Below are 20,043 nucleotides of genomic sequence, written 5' to 3' on the forward strand. Positions count from 1 at the left end.
CCACAGAGCGTCCCGGTGCACACTGACATCTGAATCTCATGTGCTTTCACACACCGGGAAACAGCATTCTTTTGATCGTTGTACATGACTAACTTGTGGGGCTGACCAACACTGGCAAGGTAATAGGTGTAGCCTGGGGCTATGGGTTGCAAACTCCTGCTTTCTGCGATGCCACCTCTGCTCTGAAGTCTAGCTTGGCAGTAACATTTCCCTCTGTAGCTTGGAAAGCACTTACCTCTTGTGAGAGCCTCTTGTGGCACTTATCAAATTGTCACTTTCACTGTAATTTCCTGCGCCCGTCTTTTCCAGCAGACTCTAAGCTCCATGGTGATAGGGACCAATCCTTATCTCTTTGGGCCTTACCGTCCATCCTACAGTGTTTTGCCTGAATGGGCATTCAGACATACACAGTCCATGCAGCCGTCTAAAGCTTGGGTGGCCGGCAACTGCCTCCACTGTACAAAGCTGGTTTCTCTTGGCAGATGGGGCCCTCAAGAACAGGATGCTTGTGTTCTGCTTATCGCCTTGCTTGGATTTCAGAAAATTTTGAGAGCCTTGTGGGCCAATTATAAAAAGGAAGGCAAAGGCCAGCTGATTTGGGGGATTTTGGATAACTGTGCTTGAACAAGGCGTGTTGATCGCCAGCACCCTGGAAACACTGCATGGATCCGCAGGCACATCTGAGCTGCTTGTCCGTCAAGTTGGTAAAGGAACACGTGTTCTGGAAGGAACTGGGCTGCTCCTTCCTGAGGTTGGTCCTCCCCACCCCCCACCCCCAGGATAGAGAGCCGGGAAGTGCTCACTCCCTTATCTCGCCTGCAGCCATGCTCTGCAGAGGAGTTGGCACAATGGAGGACAGAATTCAGACACAAGAGCTTCCAGTTCCACCACGATACACCTTAGTTTCCTCTTCTTTAAAAGGGGGGTAATAAAGTTCCGCCCGTACGGCTGTTCCCAGGATGCAGGGAGGGAATCTATGTAAAGGCTGGCAGAAGAAGTTCAAGGACAGCTTTATGATCTGTAAGTCTCTGGAACTGTGGGCTAAATTCACATGAGATCGTTGGACAGAATAAGTAACTGTACTTTGGTTCAACATATAAATAGAACAAGTTGGAGACCAAGGAGACCCAGCAGGGCAGCAACTCCTGTCAAAGAAACCTCAAAAGCAAAAGCAAAACAAGCCAGCTTCCTGGAATCCAGTTGGCACAACACTCTAACCCAAGAGCGCTGTTCCCGCTGATGGAGGAATGAAGGTGTGGCCGATAAAGGCGGGTGAGAGAGCTGCCTCTATTAGGGTGTGTGTGTGGGGTGCCCTCTCACAGCTCTGTAGCCTGGAGCTGCTCCTTCTTTTCTTTTCTTTTTCTTTCTTTCTTTTTTTTTGGTCTGCATTTCAGAACAAAGAGGAGAAGGATGCTTCCCTCTCAGGATTGCTATAAGTGAGTAAAAGGTAGAACAATTCTCAGCACATAGTGGATGTTCAACTATGACCAATGTTCAGTGTTCTCTCTGACCATTCCACATGACACTAGGGAACAGTCCTGCCTTATGGAGACAATAGCTTTTGATATTTGGAATTAATGAGTTTAATTTGGGGAGTTACGCTTTAAGAGAATCAATGAGAAGTTAAAACATAGAGAAGCATGACTAGAAAGATGGGAATGGGGGTCTTGACATGTCATGATGGGGAAAAAAAATCAAAGAAATCTCAGATCTTTAGACCCTCCCTGTCACAGTCAGGACAAGGTTTTAGAAATACTGTGAGATGGACTCTTAAGTTTGTAAGATAGGATCACAAACAATAATGGCCAAGTTCAAGAACAGCAGGTTCTGGCATAATTAGAAGACGAATTTTCTGATAATTAGAGTGCATCCTATAAGGGAATGGGCTGTTCCCCTCTCCCACCTCCCTTTCTTCAGGGTCTCCTGCATGCCTGGCAAATGCTCGACCACAGAGCCACACCCCAGCCCAGGCCTCTTTTCAGTCATCTTTCTCCTTGCATGCAGGCGGAAAGAGAACAGATGACCTCTTTCCATCCTTTCATTTTCTGGTGTCCCTTTGCTTTTTTTTTCCTTGATGCCCCCCTCTTGCTCCTTATAAGACTGTCTAACTTCTCATACTTTGTATTTTTTTTTCATCTCAAAGTATTTCTCCCTTCAAATATCCTTCGTTTTCCAAGCCTCTTTCCTCTTGCCCCTCCCACCCCTACTCTCAGCACACACTTAGCATTATGATTGGAGCTGTCAGCAGCCCTTGGCTCAGAACAGCTCTGAGATCTAGGCCAAGATCACTGTGCAGACTGGCAGAAAGGAAGGCCAGCAAATGGATCACTATAGAAGGCGGAGGTACCACTGTGACTCTCCCAGCAGGAAGGAGTGCTCTAGCAGAGCATCCTGAAGCCCAGGCCATAGGAAGTCCACTTGTCACTCAGATAGACAGATGGAAACCTCAGAGGCAAGCACAGTTCCTTCAAAGAGGCTTTCTGCAAGTTGAGCTCATTCTGAGTCCCCTTCTGGCTCTCCTCTGAGGCATCTCCCTTCTCCTGGAGACTCTGTAGTCCTCTGGCCACAGTTAAACCCTCTGTCACCTTCACTATCAGTTTGGCCCACATATATGCAGCATCCCAAACCAGTGACTACAGAACCAGAGCTACAGAACCCCACTCTTCTTTTTCCTCATCCTCTTGCTTGCTTTTCTAGCTTCTGGGTCATCTTTCTTTGTCCCTGGCCCATGCCCTCACATCCCCCTCTGTTTCCAGCTACCGAGCTGCTGTGTTGCTTCGTTAGGTTTGTGGTAGTTTATCTCCCCTCCTACATGCCAAGAAAAAGATGCCAGGAAGTGGCAGGGAAGGCCAACTCCCTCCCTTCCACCAACACTGCATACCGTGAGCTGGGCACTGCTGGATGTTAGGACTCTTGGGTACAGCCAGGCCACCAGGCATGGCAGTGATGATGGCTTGCTGGTGTGGGACTGGGCCTGGCCGAGTCATAGGCACACTCTTCTCCCCTGGCGCCACTTCCTTCCAGTCATCAGGAACACACTGCTGGGGCTGTCAAGGGGCAGGGCAGAGAGAAGTCTCCTTAATCACCTCTGCATTCTTGGACACTAACTACTCTGGGCTCTGCGAAGCTTGGGCAAAGATTTGTAAAGATTCAGTCATCTCTAAGGCAGGAAGAGCCCTCTCTTCTTTCTGGGAATATTCAGAGACAATCTCAACATTTAGCCTCTCCTGAAATATCTGGAGTCAGGAGGGCGGGACTGCTTGAGCTACAGCCCTCCCCACTGTTCCCTGTGCCTTGATAGCCTACTTACCACTGGAGAAGCGGGCTGCAGCTGGAGGATCACAGCTGAGGTGTGCTGGAACCTTCGCTGAGGGGCGTGGGACACACCCTTAGGATGTCCATTCTGAGACCCAGTGTCTGCTGGGGGAAGGTGGCACTGCTGACTGCTTCCTGGCTTGTGTAGATGGGCAGTAGGGCACTGGGGTGGCAAGGCAGGCGTCTCTGGGCCTAGAGGCATGGAATGGTCTTCTGCGCTGGACTGTAGGGCCAGGCTTGGGGAGACTGGGGCAAGCTGGGGTTGGGACTGGACTTGGGGTGCAGGCCGTGGTGGCTGTGGCTGCTGCTGGGCCACAAACTGGGGCTTCGATGGTGGCTGTGGGAGGAGCTGCTGTGGCTGTAGTTGAGCATAAGCTGCAGAGAGAAAATCCAGATGATACAGCATGGCCAGCCTCATCTGCCCCGTCCCTTTCACACACAAACGCAAACACTTTCCCAGGGTCTCCTATTTTCCTCCCTATTATCTCTCACATGGAGACCGGTCAGTGCCAGAGCCTGGAAGCCTCTCCTTGCTTTTGATCTTCCTGAGGAACCTCGCCTTAGCAACTACCGTGTCCTCTTTACCCAGAACTCAGCCTGGTACCCAGCAGTGCACGTTATAAATAAATCAGTTCATTGTCCCCACCCAGAGTTCCCACGTTGCCAGTTTTCTTCCTTCCATTTTAACCAGATGGCTCTTTGGTTGGTTGATTTTGGTTTTTCAAGACAGGGTTCTTCTCTGTAGCCCTGGCTGTTCTGGACTCCACCTGTAGACCAGGCTGGCCTCGAACTCCCAGAGATCCACCTGCCTCGGCCTGAGTGCTGGGATGACAGGAGTGTGCCGCCGCACTTGGCTGACCAGGCTAGCTCTTTGAGGTAAGGATCTGTTATGGGTGTGTGTGTGTATGCTGGCGTGGGTATGTGCACATGTGGTGTGGGTACATGTGCATGTGTGTAGGCTTGTGTGGTGAGGCAGAAGTCCAAGCCAGGTGTTCCTGATCACTCTCCACCTTATTGTTTTTGAGACAGGGTCTCTCACTGAAACCAGAGGTCATCAGTTTGGCTAGGCTGGCTGGTCAGTGAGCTCCAAGGGATTTGTCTGTCTCTATTCCCTATTCCCTTAGGGCTGAGTTTTAGAAACTCCAGCATCTGGATTTTTTTTTTTTTTAAGTGGATGCTGGGAACCCAAAATCAGGTCCTTATGTTTGCCCAGCAGGTGCTTTACTGACTGAGCCATCTAATCTACCCCAGGACTCTTAAATTTTTAAGTAGTCCCTGTTTTGTTTTTAGCTTCTATGTTATATGTAGTAATGACCCGGGAAATCCAGTGCAGAGTGCAAATCTTCTGCCTGGAGAACATCCAGGCTAGCTCTGAATAAGAACAGGTCAGCTGAATATGTCCTCTTTAGATGCCGCCTTCCACAGTGACTGCCACAGCTGGAGAGCCAGGTGAGTAGGTGTGCCAGGCAGATGTAGAGGGCCACAGCTGGACACTCACAGCCAGATTTGTATAATCACATAAAGATGGACAGATTGTGGGGTCAAGCCCTGAGACTCTGCAACCACAAAGGCTTCAAACTGAGTTAGGGGAGGCATGTCGATTCTTCAATTTTGCCTCTTCAGATGCAAGTTTCTAACTGTCATCAGAGCCCCATATGGAATCCCAAGCAGTTTGCCAACAGGAATAGAAAGGAAAGAACAGAAACCAGAGGTACTAGAAGCGCAAGCGGAATAGCCCTCGGGGGCTGGCCCCTACAGTCGGAGATGAAGTAAACAAGGCTGGCACAGCATGTTCTTGTTATGACAATGAGTGATGAACCGAGAAACATGGGGATCAGTGTGGATTTAAGGGGGATGTGCTGGGCATGTGGGGATGGAGGAGCCTGCACAGGCACAGACAAGCATTTGCAGATTATAAACTGTATGTGGCTCCAGTCTAAGCCCTGTCTCCTAATCCCTCACTGGATAGCTCAGAGTTTAACAACCAACAAAAACCAAACCAAACCATTCATCAGGCATAGAGAGAACTCAGTGTAAGACACATGGGAGGTGCCGAGGGGTCCTTGGGCCCACCAGGCTCTAATGGCTAGAATGACCTGTCCATGAATTGCTGGCCCGAGTCACTCCAGAGGCTGCCCTCTGAGGGAGAGCTGGAGACGGGGCAGGTCTTCGGAGCCAAGGGCATCAGTGGTTGCTTCTCTGCCACCTGCTGCTATGACACCCGAGACAAGGAAGGGCTTCTTCCTTTCAGAGTTTCCATGCAGCAGAGGTCTGGGAGGCCATACATGTCTTTCAGCTCTGCATCTTGATGGAAATCATTAGGAAAATGTTTTTAAAATTCAGGGTTCAAGGTGGCTTAGAAGATGGCCCAATGGGGGAATTGCTTTCTGTGCAAGTATGAGAAGCAGAGTTTGAATCTCTTGTGCCCACATAGAGGGTTTGGGTAGGTGTGGCAGCTCACCTATAATCCCAGCACTTGGGAGGGAGAGACGGGATTCCTGGAGCAAGCTGGCTAGGGAGTTGGTCAAACTAGCAAACTTGGGGTTCAAGAGAGAGAGATCTTGTTTCAAAATATAAGGTGAAGAGTGATTGAGAAAGATGTCTGATTGTCAGCTTTTGGTCACACACACACACATACACACACATACATACATGTACTCAGCAGCAGGCACACACACACATAAACATCCACATGCACAAAATATTTCAGGATTTATGAGGCTGGAAAAACAAGGTTCTAATGCTGGAAGACATAAAGAGTGTAGTTTGGAAGATACAGAACACGCTTAGTTCCTTGTTTTGATTTTGCCATGGGCTCCACTGCAATGTGTTGCCTCACCACAGGCCTGAAGCAGCAAGGCCGGCCAGCCCTGAATGAGAACCTACAAAGATGTGAGCCAAAGCAAATCTTCTCTCTCCATGAGCTGATGAACGCAGCAAAGTGTTATGTGCTAACACACCAAGAGCAAACCTTCCCTCTCGATGAGCTGATGAATACAGCAGTGTGTTACGGATTAACACAACAAGAACAAACCCTCCCTCTCGATGAGCTGAGGAACGCAGCGATGTGTTACAGACTAACACACCAAGAGATAAGGCATGGGAATTGCTGGACTCCTGGCCCCTGTCCTGCATCTCTCCTCCTAGCCTGTGTTTCCTCCAAACTGTGGCACTCATGTGCAACTACAATTGTTACAGGACAAATGGTGCCATATCTGCCCAAGCTGAGGTGAAAGCTCAGAAGGGTAAGCGAACTCATAGATCAAAGCGGGAAAGGCATTTTGGGGAAGTGTGCATCATTAATCTTTTGAGGTTAATAAAAAGCAAAGACCATGGTTTAACTGCAGCATTATCCTGGGTCAAAAATCCTTTTGTTCAGCATATTGCAGTAAATTTCTACTTAGTCTTCCTGATTCTGGTTTCTTCCTGCTGTAATCCATCTTATGGACAGAGTTCAAATGAATCTCTCTAGTGCACAGATACAACCCCTGACTAAGAAACAGCAAGGGCTCCCCCTTGTCCAGCTGTTCAAAGCCCTGGCATTCAATATCTCTTCGTAGTATAAGCTAGTGTTTTGTTTCTATGTATCTGACCAAGCAAGCTTTGCTCTTTGCTGTACAGTATTGCTACCTTTCGGTCTGGGCCACTGACTGAATCCTAGAGTCTTCTTCCTCTGCACTGAACCATTGCCAGGGTTTGTCCTTCCTCTGGACAGACACTGAGGGTGCCTGCTCTGCAGTGTGCTCAGAGAAGCAGTATGCTGAGCACTGGGGGATCTAGAGCCAATGTATGTGGATCTGAGTGCCAGCTCTGCCTCTTACCAGCCGTGTGGTGCTGGTTAGCTCTGGCTCTCTGGGCCACCACCTTTAAAATGGAGTTAAACATGATGCCTATGTCATTGTGTTTATTTCAGCAAGCCACTTGATGGGCAGAATTTATGTCGCACACTTGTTTCCCCTAAAACAAGCTGAATGTAGTAAATACTAAGCAGTAACACTCACTGGCTGAAGAAGGCAGGGCTCCATTTGTAGGATCTGTTTCTCCCACAAAACTGGTTCTCTTCAGGGCCAAAGCGTGAGTGACAGGTGTAATCTTTCAGAGCAGTTTGCTCTCCCTGGAACTCCTGCGTCTGTCCCATCCTTGCTCATTAACTTCTTGGACTAACCTTCAGCAACCTAAATGACCTACTTGTGCCATAAAACAGCATGTCGCTGTGTGCCTTTGGGGCCCCAGCTTCAAGCTTCCATTTGCTGGAATGTGTTCTTTCTGCTCCAGTGACCTCTGATTTCAGGGTTTTAGGTCAGGCTCGGTTGCCATTTTCTCCATTTACCAGAACCCTTAGTTACCCGTGTTTTCTTAGATGCTTCTTCTGTTTGATCCACTGTGAGGTAACATAGGCTTGCTAAATATGCATTTCATTGATCCTTAAACGTTGGTCACGTTCCCCCACTTTAGCATCTTCAAATTAGGATGCATGATAAAGTGATGTCAGTAGAACATCAGTGTGCTTCTTTCTAAGAGTCAGAAGGTGCAGCTTTCAATCACAAGGGCTCCCCTTTGTCCAGCTGTCCAAAGCCCTGACATTCAGTATGCCTTTGTAGCATAAGCTAGTGTTTTATTTCTATGTGTCTGACCAGGCAAGCTTTGCTGTTTGCTGTACAGCATTGCTACCTTTTGGTCCTGGCCGCAGACCGGATCCTAGAGTCTTCCTCTGCACTGCACCATCACCAGGGCTAGTTCTTTCTGGACTGCCACTGAGGTGCTCTACTCTGCCACGTGCAGAGATGAAGTTTTGGGGGAGTACTTTTCTGTACAACTGCCCTCATCTTTCTAGCCAGATTGAATGCTTTTTGAGTTGAACACATACCTTACTATTAACCGAAAAGACATGCGTTTAATTTAAAAGATGAGTTTCTTTGGCCTTCTGCACAGTCCAACAGAATATTCTATAACTTTACAGATCCTCAGACGCTGCCTGCTGCCAATCAAAGCAAGATCAGTTCATCCTTGCCCTCTCCAAGGCCCTCCCAGTTTAGTATGGGGGCGCTGAAAGGGGCATTCTACCATGGAAGCCAGAAAAAATCATGTCCACTCTTTATAGCCAGGATGGGGTTTATCTGTGAACTATACATGCCCAGAAATCTCTGAGCCTGTCTTATTTCTTTCTACTCGCCCAGCATAAAGCTCATCCCTTCTAAGAAACCCAGCGGGTTGGTTGTGAGAGATGTCAGCCAGAGCTACTGAGAGTCTCACCAACCCTTTCTGTTTGGCAGAGGGGTGTGGTGATGCTAGTGGTCAGGGCAAAGGACATTCAAGACCAAACAGCGTGCTTGGTTTCTAACCCTTGAATGCAGTGGTTAGTAAAACAATACGCTGGTTCTCTCCATGAGAATCCTACCTTGATCTTGTGATTCCATAGTCTAGTTCTGGACACTTAGAAAAGCAAGGGCAGATGCCAGCCTTCCGGCTGAAGCAGGGAACTTCTTGGAGAGCAAACTGTCTCCTGCATACTGGGAGCCTTGAGATCAACAGACATGGGTTATTGACAAATCTTGGCAAAAGATACAACCAGGGATGAGGGGACATGCCAGTGACTCCTCATTGCCACCTGCCTAGGGGACTTGACTCCTAGCCGGATCAGATGGTAGACAGAGGCTCTGGTGCAGTTTGGTAAATGTGACAGGAGAAAAGTTCAGAATACAAAGAGCACAGGCATGAGGATTTGGCTTTGGAAGGATTTGGGAGTGGTGCTTGGGGGGGCTTCCCAGAAGATGGGTTTAGCACAATTCAGCCTTTGAAAGATAATAGTAGGAGGATCAGCCTATCAAGGTAACACCACGGGCTTGCTCCCTGAAGCCCAGGGTGGATGTGGAAAGAGAAGGTCCTCTCAGGATGGGTCTAACTGTGGCAGCACTTCCTGGGCGCTGCTCATCTCCTGAGATGCCTGTGTGACCCAGCTTTCCGGGAGAGGCTGAGACTAAAGCTGGCTATAGAGGAGGCAGCTCTTCTACGCATGAGTAGGCAGGGACACTCCTTTTAGACGGACCTTAAGCCCTGCGTGAATTTCCAGTGATGAATTCCCCCCAGGCTTGGGTCAGCAGCAGTTTGCAAAGGAAGGAGAATGAAGAGAAATCCCTCAAAGAGGTAACCAGGTATAAAAACAAGATTGTCACCAGGGGACACTTTTTGGTCGGCCCCATGTCCTTAGGCCTTTCTGGCAGCCATAAGGTAAGACCACCAAATGCCCTGTCTAGCAAGCCTCCTTGCTTAGAAGAAAACCTGGCATTTTTGCCCCACCACACACCACACCCTTGGCAGAAGATGCACTGCAAGGTGGCTCCAGGTATGAGTCTTAGAGCAAGATCTAGGATGGCAGTTTGGCTCTGCTACCTAAAGGCTATGCAACCTTAGATAAATTCCGTAAGCTCTCTGGATCTTGAATTTCAGTCCCGTCAATGTTGATACATATCATATAGGGTAGGTATTAGTATTAAATACAGTAATACATTTAAACCACACGTGCGCGCACACGCACACACACAAATCACTGTTTTTGCTCAACGCTTGGTACATAGTAGATGCTAGGAATGGTAGCTGTTCTCAAGTACTCTCTGCTAGAGAATATCTCTTTGAATGTCTCAAATGGTTTTATAACTTGAATCTCACTTATTCCTAACAGTAAGCCTATGAGCAGTGTTCTCATCTTACAGAAAGAACTGAGAGGAGTCTCTAATGGCATGCCCCGTGCAGAAGGCTGAGGTTTTTGAGGCTGACCGACGAGGCACGGTGTCTTGCAATAAAGGTAAGGCTGAGCAAATAACACGTCATCAGGCACACATGAGCACAGCAAGCCCATGAGTGCTCACCGTGGGCTGTTGACAACTTTGAAAGTGACCTAGAACAATGAAAAGGTGCTATAGAGAGGGCAGGTGGCCAAAGGTATAGACAGACAGACAGACAGAGAGATCAAGTCAGTCCCAGAGGGGGTGGGGTATGAGGAGACAAGAGAGTATTTGCTTGGCTGTAGCAGATAGTCAGGGTAAGAAATCCGTTGTAAGCACGGCAGTTGATCTGTGTGCAGTGTGGCAGCGTGTCAAAGGCCCCACAGTCGGGGCGAGTCCATCAGCGGTGATCAACATATCACACAGAAGGTCCTTACATGGTCAGGTAGGAAAGGAAAGACAAAGTGAAGGTGTCTGAAGAGAAAGGAGACCACAGCATGTGAGCAAGAGCTGTGAGGCGCATTCCCTGCCGACCACCATCTTGCCCGGCGGGCTTTGAGCAGAGGAGAAAGCCAGTCCAGAAAATGAGGGCGGTAGGCTTGGGAGCGCAGCGGCTGAGGCGCAGCGGCTGAGGCCAGCAACGTCTACTGTGAGCTTTTTCTGTGGGTCACTTTACACTGGGTGAGTCAGTGCTGGCTGAGGCAGCCCTCCTATTCCGTGCCAGAAATGTTCATTTTCAAAGAATAGCTCAGATTTCCGCCACCTCTCAGGGAATTTCGGCTCTTGTTCAGCTCTGTGACTCCCATGGCTCGGCAGAGCGGCGAGCACAGCGCAAGTGTCGAGTGATTATTTCTTGACTTGAAGAGACAGGGAAAGTGATCTGGGGATGGAAGGTGATTACCCGTCGGAAGCCGTGTCTTCCTCGGTTGTGAGAGGGGATGCCATCGTTGGGGCTAACAGAGATACGCTCTGCAGTCGGTTTCCTCTCTTTCTTGGCACAAACACCCGTGTGTACGCCCATACGGAGGCACATGTGTATGTGCACGTTCTTGCCCACCCATGCAGGGAAGGATGTTAAGCAAAATGCAATCCCCTTCACCGACAAGGGTTTTTCCTCCGCCTAAGGGTCTAAATTTGGTCCTACGGTAGATAGTTGAAATAACTTACAAGATTGGTCCTATGATTTTTTTTTTTCTTTTTTGTTTTTTCAAGACAGGGTTTCTCTGTGTAGGTCTGGCTGTCCTGGAACTCACTCTGTAGACCAGGCTGGCCTCGAACTCAGAGATCTGCCTGCCTCTGCCTTCCGGGTGCTGGGATTCAAGGTATGTGCCACCACCGCCCGGCTGGTTGTATGATTTTTGACATCAGTATTACTGGCAGGTTTGATGTGCAGCTGGATAACAGGTCCACCTGCATGCTTTGTGAGGAAATATAGTACCCAAGGATCCTTGGACCAGCAAGCACCTCTATGTGCAGCCTATCACAGAAGGAAAGCTCTGTGCCCTGACACAAGTCCCCTGTGATAAAACCAAACAGCTATGTGGCAGGTCTGCCTGCCAGAAGATTCCGTCTCCTGAGCCAAGACCTGAGGCGGGTTGAGGAGACTGAACAAAGGCCTGGTTATCTGTATGACTGAGTGAAAGGGGCCCAGGATCTTTCCAGGCCCTGCAACTCCCTTTCATAGCAGCACACTCCTCTTGGTCAGCAACTGTCTCCTCACCTTTGGGCCTGAGTGTCACCCAGAGCCCAGACGGAATTTATCATCTAGAATGACTCGAAAGACCAAGCCTCCTAGCTGGAGCCACAGCCAGGCTCCCTTAGGCCTAGGCTGCCCCAGAGGCCAGGCCCATAGGACCCTTCTGCTTGTCCTCTTCTGCTCTCCATGCTCCAGTCCTCCCGGCCCTGCGAAGGACAAGGCCAGACCCTTTGCCTTCCCTTCCGAGGAGGCCCAACATCTTAGGCTCCGCTCTCCTGCCCTGCCTCCCCTCCCCCAATCCACCCTCTTTCAGGGCATAAGGGACCTTTTCTATTTGCACAGCCTAAAGAAGCTGGTTGCCAAGGTGACAGGAGCAGGAACAGCAGGGAGCTTGCCATGGGGGAGGGGCTCTGCCCCCAAACAGCTGTCAGTGGGAGCAGTCCCAGCTGGGGCAGGAGGGCTTGCCTCTCTGGAGGAAACACCCCCAGGGAAGACACATTCCTTTTTGCTACTCTGCCCCTGCCCCCCAACAAGTCTCCACTGCCTACCTTCCTCCTGGGGCAGCCCGCCAGCTTTAAAAAAATGCTCCCTTAACAAAGCCGTCTCTCCTTGCAGCCCTCTCCCCCTCCAGGGCGCAGGGCTCTCCCACAAGCCGGAGCATGCTGGCTTAGCCCCTTCCTCACCGACACACTGTGGGTTGGCTGGGCAGAAGGCCAGCCGTCCCCTCTGCCTGAGGAGCTGTGCAGTCTGACAGGTGCTGCTTTGCCCTGTCCTCCACCCCCCATCAGGTTGAAAGAATTATTTCAGTCTTTTTGTTCCCCAGGCCCGGAGAGGCCCAGTGGCTCCTAAGCCTCCCCCAGCTGCCTTCCTTTGGGGAGGTGGGAGTCGAGGAGTGGGGAGGCTTATAGAAGGGAGGGGGTGGGAGAGAAAGGAAGAATGGGCCAGACAGTGGGAGGCAGGAACAATGCCAAGCCCACTGATCTGTGTCTCTGGGGAGAGGGTCTTTGTATTCCTTAGCACACAGCTGCTCCTGGAAAGTTCTGCGGGGCCACTGGCCTCAGCTCTGCTTCACACCCACACTATCAGGCTCAGACCACACCTAGGCGCTGGCCCTCAAGCCCGCCATTGCCTCTTGTATACCTTTCTAGGGCTCAAAAATGGAGAGCCGGCGGTTTGGCTCTGCAGGCCCCAAACAACCTTAGAAACCTCAGGCTCTCTGAGCTTTGAGCTGGGAAAAGGAAAGAAAGGCGAGGAGGCTGGCTCTAAGTCGCTGCATCAATGCTTGATAATCATCAAGCAGGGTGCAGGAGCTGGGGGTACAGTGTGGATCCATCCTGCACTGACTACCTGAGCCACTCTGAGGGCTGTGTGTAGGAAGTTCTTGGGGACATCTCTCTGGGGCTCCGCATTCCCATCTATAACACAAAGAAAGGTAAAGAGAAGTGGCACGCACAGATCTCGTGCTCTCCAGCTCAGGACGGACTGCGTTGGTGTCTGTCCTCCCTCTGCCTGACTTCCTGGGGATCCCAGAGATGCCAGCAGCCCCGGGAGAAACTCAAGAGCTGCCTTGTTTTGAACGATCCTTAGAGTCTGAGGCTGGTTTCAGTCTAGACAGAAGCTACACTTTGGGCTGGGCAGGAATAGGATTCCCAAGGTTCTGAGACTGCTCTAGCTATGGAACTAGAAGTGGGGCTTTGCCCCCCCCCACCTCAAGGCCTTTTGGAAGAGGAAGCAGAAAGATCGGTAGAGGCAGAGGTGATGGGTAACTTCAAGGAAACAGTGTCTTCCAGGAGCAGCAGGGCTCATGAATACATGAACTCACAGAGACTGTGGCAGCACACACAGAGCCTGTACGGTGAGGAGAAGGGAACGTGGACACAGCTCCCAGCCCTAATCAAGACTCTGTCTGCAACAGGTACCCTGGCAAAGGAAACGCAGTTTTCTCTAGCGGAGTCTCGCTGGGTGTATTAACCACGCTTTAGGGTGGCTCCCCTGCCCAAGAGTAGCTGCCAACACAAAACAAAGCCAATCTATTTTGTAGAATTTTTTTTTTTTTAAATTTCATTTTGCTTTGGGATTTTATTTTTTTGTCTTATTGGTCTTTGGCTTGATTTGATTTCCATTTTTGCTGAGAATTTCTTGTTTTTTGTTTCTGTTTTTTTTTAAGAGGGGGAGAGATGTAGGGGTGGGGAGGATCTGGGAAGAATTGGGGGAGGGGAAAAGATGATCAATATGTATGAGTTGTTTGTATGAGTTGTTTTTTTTTTTTTTTTAACAAGAAAGATTTAAAAATGTAGTTGAATCAAAAGAAGACGAGGAGGAGGAGGAAGAAAGGAAGGGGGAGGAGCTTTGGGGCCCTAGCTCTGGTCTAGTGTTCTCAACAAATGTGGCTCCACCTAGCCGGGCCATCCAGAGTCTCAGTTTCTTTTTCCATCAAAGAACAAGCAAGGTTGGAGCAGCCTCTGGAAAAGCAGTGCCAGGCAGGATGAAGACTGGGAACCTCCCACCTCTGCAGGGGCTGCCCTCCTCAGCTCAGCAGGGACCTATGCAAGGCAGTTCCTTTGTCCTGAGCCATTTCTGAAGTCTCCAAAAGGTGAAGAAATGATTCCTGTTCAGGTGCTTGCCCCATGGGGCCTTCTGCCTACCTGGGATGCCTATCTCCACTTGGTCTGTGTGGCTTCTGCTACTCACGCTGCCAGCTGGGGTGTGGCTGGATGCAGGCGCATACCTGTAACCCCAGTACTCAGAACCCGTGAGGCGGAGACAGGAAGATGGAGTGTTCCAGGCTAGCCTTGGCTACATAAAAAGACTCGGGTGCTGCTTCCTCTGAGAGACAGCACCCCAGATGCAGCTGCCTGGCAGTGAGTTGGCCCTATGTGCCTGCTGCACTTACAGTGGATTAAAACCTGAATTATTTGCTGTGTCTGGCCCCTCCTTTTAGCTAAGAAATTGTACTTTGACCTTTTTTTTTTTTTAAACCTTTTTGGTGACAGTTGGCATCAAAGCCAGGGTGTCCCATATTCTAGGTAGGTATTGTACCACCATGTTATACCCCAGCCCTGACCATCTTGGTTTATTAATCTAGTGACAGATTCTCAGGAAAGATTCCAAGCCGACGAGGATTCTATTGGATTCTAAGTGAGGTGGGTGTGGTGAGGGACACTGGCTTTCTCAAGTTGTTGACCACAGGGACTGTCCAAGCAGTATGTTTTTTGCTATATTTATTCCTGTGGTCAAATTGCTTGCACTTTTTCCTTAGACTGGAAAGTCTGCTTCCGGGGCTCTTGGCAGATTTTCTCCTTAAAGATGGGCTGGGAGGTTCGGTGGGCAGAGAAAGAGGCTAGCTAGAGAACACTGATTCGTCCCCATTCGCAGAATGTGCTCCACAAACAATCAACTCTTTTTCCCCCCCTATACCTGGGGTCTCACACTTCTACATTTACTCTCAAGTGTGGGAATCCTTGGCAAACCTTTCCCAGCTCCTGTCCTCCAGGTAAGGCGGTCCCTCCACGCTCCTGTGGGCTCAGAACTTAGACACAGAACCGGCCACAGTGCCGCCCTCTTTGATCTCCCTGAGCTCTGCACACTCAGAAGAAGAGACACAAGCTGGCACACGTGAGTTCGCAGAGGCCTGCTGAAGGCCTCCTGACTCTGCTCTTCCCGAGCGGCTCTCATAAGCTCTGGCCGGCCACATCCCATTCACTAACGTTGGGAATCTCAGAATAGTCCGAGAACCAGTCTCCACCCACTCAGGCTAAGACTGTGACTGGCTCCCAGAGTAGGGGTTGTGTCACTGAAAAGGAGCGGCTTACCCCTACTGCCGTGACTTCCTCCTTCAAGGCAGACTGAACAGGAAACGGAGTCTGAGTTGGTCAGCCAACACCCCGGGATTGGGAGAGGACAGGGAGAGGCTGGTGTGCTCATGCACACACAGGAAAGAAGATTTGGGAGGGCCTCTTGATCCACAGCCCAGGTTTCGTCTTTCTGGGGGGCCTTACCTGGTGCGATAAGGGGGTGCGTAGCCACAGCAGGAGCTGTTCGGCCAAGCCCAGGCCGGCCTTCCGTGTTCCCTGGCATGCTGCCGCCCCCATCTCCTTTCTTGAGTGTCTCTGTCACACTGTCAGGTATACCAGCCTTGGCACCTGCAGGGGAACCCTGAGCCGAGTTCCTGCCCTGTGGTGGGGCAGGCAGAGGCTGGTTGCTGCTGGGTGTGGGTTTCAGGGCCAAGTTGGGCAGGACAGGCTGGGTGGGGGTAGGGCCCGAGGCTGCTGCCGCTTGTGTCTGCTGTGTTCGTAGGGTCAGGTTCTGTACCTGAAAAAAGAGGGGCCTATGAGAGTCCAGAGGGTGCAGGCAGGAGCAACACTAACATATAAGCTAGAGGAAGTTAGGGCAGATCCAGGACTGGCCAAATATGAAAGTGGGTTGTCTAAGGAGATAGCGAGAGAAAGAGACAGAGACAAAAGAGACAGCAGACAGAGAGACATTCGGGAGTGAGGAGTTAGGGGGCTGGAGGAGGAGCCAGGGGCAGGTGGAGTTTGTAAAGAACACAGGAAGTATGGCTGGTGATAAGAACTGAATTCTGAGGCTGCCTGGCTGGGGCGGACAGGAGCAGGGAGGCCAGCATGTTTTATTCTGTTGCTCTCCCACCTCTCTGATACTATCAGGATTGCCTGCATACCACGAAGGTGAGGCATGACATGGAAAAAGCCAGCACAGAAATGACAGGCAAGCAAAGACTCAGCTTGTCCTCACAATCAGGTTAGCGCCAGGCATTTCCAGGACAGCGTGAGTGTTTGTTCAGCCTGGTCCCTGGTGCCCTCTGCTGGACAAAGGGGGGAAGTGCCTGACTCATAACCTAGCTTCTCCATCCTTGAACTGGGTGTCCCCATTCTGGAGATGGAGTGGGGAGATGGAGTAGGTTCTCAGCTCCCTGCAGACTTCTCTGACACAATAGCATTCACGTGCTGCGGCAGAAGGCAAGAGGCCAGGACCCATCCTGTTCCTTCTCTCAGTGTGTCCCTGCCCCCAGTCTCCACCCCTCAGTGCTGGCTCACAGAAGCCTCCTCACACCGCCGTCTGCTGCCTAACTATACTCAGAGTCAGAGTCGAGAGGTGCTGAGGCCAGCTGGGTGGGAATTTAAACGCAAGTCCAGTCTTTTTCTTCCTAGAAGAGTCCTGCCACTGCCAGCACTCCTGCCCTTCTAAGAGCTGACCGCCCCCTCACCCTCCCTCAAGCCCAAGATCCTCACCTGGGCAGGAGTAGGGGGCCGAGCGGGGGAGCCAGTGCTGAGCTCAGGCTGTACAGCAGCAACGGTGGCCGTGGGCGTGAAGATGAGCTGAGGGGACAAAGGAACAGTGTGTCCTAGGCTCCTAGCTACCTGCACCAAGTTACCTGGCTGGGCCTGGAATCACAGGAAATGAGGTGCCTTTTACCTGCCCAGTGTGGGCTTAGCCACAGGGTAGAACAGTGTAGCCAGGGAACAAGTAGGCAAGCAGGACACAAAGCTAAGAGAAGGCAGGAAGCCTAGGGACACTTAAAAGGCTTGGGGTGTGATGAACCAAGCCAGGCATTGAGTGGGTGAGGAGGAACCCTCCAGGGGCTCATTCCGTGGGACTCCGGATGTTCCCAGGGCACCCTCTAGTCACTGTCTCCTCAACCCTGGTGAGCAGGAACCTAGGGCAGCTGTCACAGGCCTATTTTCCAGGTCTAAGCTACCTCTGACCCCAGAAAGGATCAAATCAGGTATGCAGTGTCACCTTCTAGTCGAGTTTTGACTCAGCAGGGGTGGGGAGGGGCGCCCAGGAGCAGCAACTGCAGAGGAAGGAGATGGCCCGGGGCTGTGGTGGTTGTATCTCGTCTGGAGGCGTGCAGGTGCCGAGCCATCGCCGGCAGGCTCCTTGACCTCCGTGTGCTCTGCCTCTGCATGCATGTGGCTAGGCTGGTGTCTGGGCAAGGGGCCTTCCCTTCATCTCAGTACTGATGCCTCCTGGCTCATCCCTCCTGTGTACCTTCTGCTCTTAGGGGACAGCAGATGGTCATCGGGACCCCAGTGGGGCACTGAGTGAAGTGTGGCTGCCCGTTGGCTGGGGACATGGAAGTCCATCATATGCTGTCCGAGGCATCGCCTGGAAGGGAAGTGCCTGCAGTGCCGAGCTGGGAAGCAGGAGGAAAAGTGTGGGAACAAGAGCAGACAGGCTCTTTGTGTGATGCTCTGGCCATAACAGCAAAGGCGGGGCAGGACTGCACTGTCTTCAGAAAGGTGTAAAAGAGAGTATGGGCAGCATGAGCTGGGACCTGTCAATCAGAGCCCACTTCCGTTATGGGTTTGCTTCCTGCTCTGCTCTTCCCAGGGTTCTTAGGGACCCTGAGGGGCAGATAGGGAAAAGAGATTCCAGGCATGCCAGTGCCAGCCCCGGTATGTTCTGCACACACTAGTTCACCTGGCCCTAAGTAGACGAGGGCAAGCTGAGAGGACCATCATGGGAGCCAGCCCACCTCTGTGGAACAGCTAGGATATGTGTCTCCTCACTTGAGAGTTCTAGGCACCATCTGGACATGCCTCCTGTCCTGTCTATCTGGTTGGTTCTGGGAAGGCGAGGGAAGAGAGGCACCGCAGGTGACTCCCCCCTGGCTCCATCTTGGACCTGACCCTTCCTGAGCCCTGTGCCTCCCATCAGCCTTTCGACTTCTTCCTTCCCCTTCTTCTTGCTCTTGGTTCCCAGCATTCCTCCTTTCTCTAATTTCCCATCTCCCACCTTTTCTGACCATGTCCCCACAGTCTGGCACACCCAGGCCGTACATACTCACCATCTGTGCCCTGAGGTACATCTGTGCTTGGCTGGCAGTCAGGGCGGGAGAGGATGTGTTGCCCAAGAGCACAGCCTGCTGGGCCAGGCCTGAGGCTGTGGCTGAATTGACACTCTGTGCCTTGATGAACTGGGCTGTTGCCGGGGATGTCGCCAGATTGAGCTGGTGAGTAAGAGAAACAAGTGCCGTTAGGAGACAGGAGGCCTGGGCGAGCAGCGTCCCCTCTACTTCTTGCCTCCCTCTTCAGTTCTCACGTCCCTTAGGACCGCCTCCTGCTCTGGGCTCCTCGTACCTCCTCTAACTCTGCCCCATAGCTGGCTTGGATGCACAGCCACAGGGAGGACCCTGTGGCACAAGTGCGGTTAGCAGCAGAGCCTTGACACCAGGAAGATGCTGGACTGCTGATGTCAGAGCCAGGAAGAGCACGTGCATTTTTTTTTTTCCTGGCAAGAGCAACAGATCCCAGCTATGACCCTACATGGCTAAGGATTCTCCTCAGCTGGATCTGGGAACTAGGGAGCGCCTTAGGCAGGCGCCAGCCCACGCGTGTGGAATCTGCCTGCCGTCCCCATGCCCTACTCACTGAAGAAGACTGGGTGGGAGTCTGTGAGCACACACTGCTGCCGGAAGTACTTCCTTGTCTGTTGGCCACCAGACTGGCCTGGAAAAGAACACACTCTGGTTACCAGTGTCTTCTGCCTCAGTGGTTCATGGGCCCTTATTTTCCGGGAAGTGCTCTGGACAGTGGTCAGGAGAGCAGCCCCCCCACCCCAGGGCCTAACCCCATTTTCCTCACCCACACAGGCCTTCAGCATGGTCCTGGCCTCCTCTCTCATAAAGGACCAGTGACAGCCGAATCTGTGGAGGAGCCACTGAGCACTGTCACTCTGACAGTTGGCCGTCACCACCGAGCAGCACCAGCTCTCTCCAGACCTCCAGACCACCACCCCACCGACTGCACCCGTGAAGTCCATGGCACCATGTGAGAGTGCGGCACAGCGGAAGGTCCAACCTGCCCCTCTTCTCTGGTTAGCTGCTTCTAGGACTGAAGTGTCAGTCTCGGTGTCCCCCCCCCGCCCCCCCCCCCCCAGCAGAGAAAGCTTCCCTGGCAGCCTGATGTAGACAGGCAGCCTCCTGTCGTCCAGCAGCAGAAGGCCATTCTCTTACAGTGTGCAGCAGGGTGTAGATAAAGGGTCTGCTGACTTGCTCCAAGGAGACAGGGTCCACAGCACACGCTGTGCCTGACACTGACTTTGCATACAGAAGGTGCGTAAAACATTGCACAGGAAGGAAAGAATCCATCAGTGGGCGTATGTCTCCCTCTGTGGAAGGAGAAAGAGTCACCAGACAGGCAGGCTTGCTGGGTAAGTCATTAAATGGGCTCTGCCAGCACTTCCTGTAGCAGCAAGTGAGAATGCTGGATGTTCTACTCAACAGCAGTGGGCCTCGGCGTCTGTTTGTCACCTGCTAAAGGACGCGTGACGACAGTCCCCCCTTGGGGG

At 51.5% G+C, this 20,043-nt stretch overlaps 1 protein-coding gene across 5 annotated transcripts in view; it reads right to left on the reverse strand.

Annotated features, from left to right (window-relative positions):
* The window catches only part of Phc2 (polyhomeotic homolog 2), a 96,012-nt gene that overhangs the window by 24,627 nt on the left and 51,342 nt on the right, over positions 1-20,043 (reverse strand). For 4 of the 5 annotated variants that reach the window (XM_060379505.1, XM_021637298.2, XM_060379507.1 and 1 more), the window contains exons 4-9: positions 19,125-19,202; positions 18,542-18,703; positions 16,983-17,069; positions 15,732-16,044; positions 3,311-3,690; positions 2,882-3,047 (exon numbers count right to left, since the gene is read on the reverse strand). In XM_060379505.1, coding sequence (XP_060235488.1) covers positions 2,882-3,047; positions 3,311-3,690; positions 15,732-16,044; positions 16,983-17,069; positions 18,542-18,703; positions 19,125-19,202 — 1,186 coding nt within the window. Of the gene's footprint in view, positions 1-2,881; positions 3,048-3,310; positions 3,691-15,731; positions 16,045-16,982; positions 17,070-18,541; positions 18,704-18,833; positions 18,922-19,124; positions 19,203-20,043 lie in introns of those variants that run through there. The other variant, XM_060379508.1, reaches the window with a different exon arrangement.

Source organism: Meriones unguiculatus, chromosome 3 (genome assembly GCF_030254825.1).
Source record: "Meriones unguiculatus strain TT.TT164.6M chromosome 3, Bangor_MerUng_6.1, whole genome shotgun sequence".
NCBI classification, from domain to species: Eukaryota; Metazoa; Chordata; class Mammalia; order Rodentia; family Muridae; genus Meriones; species Meriones unguiculatus.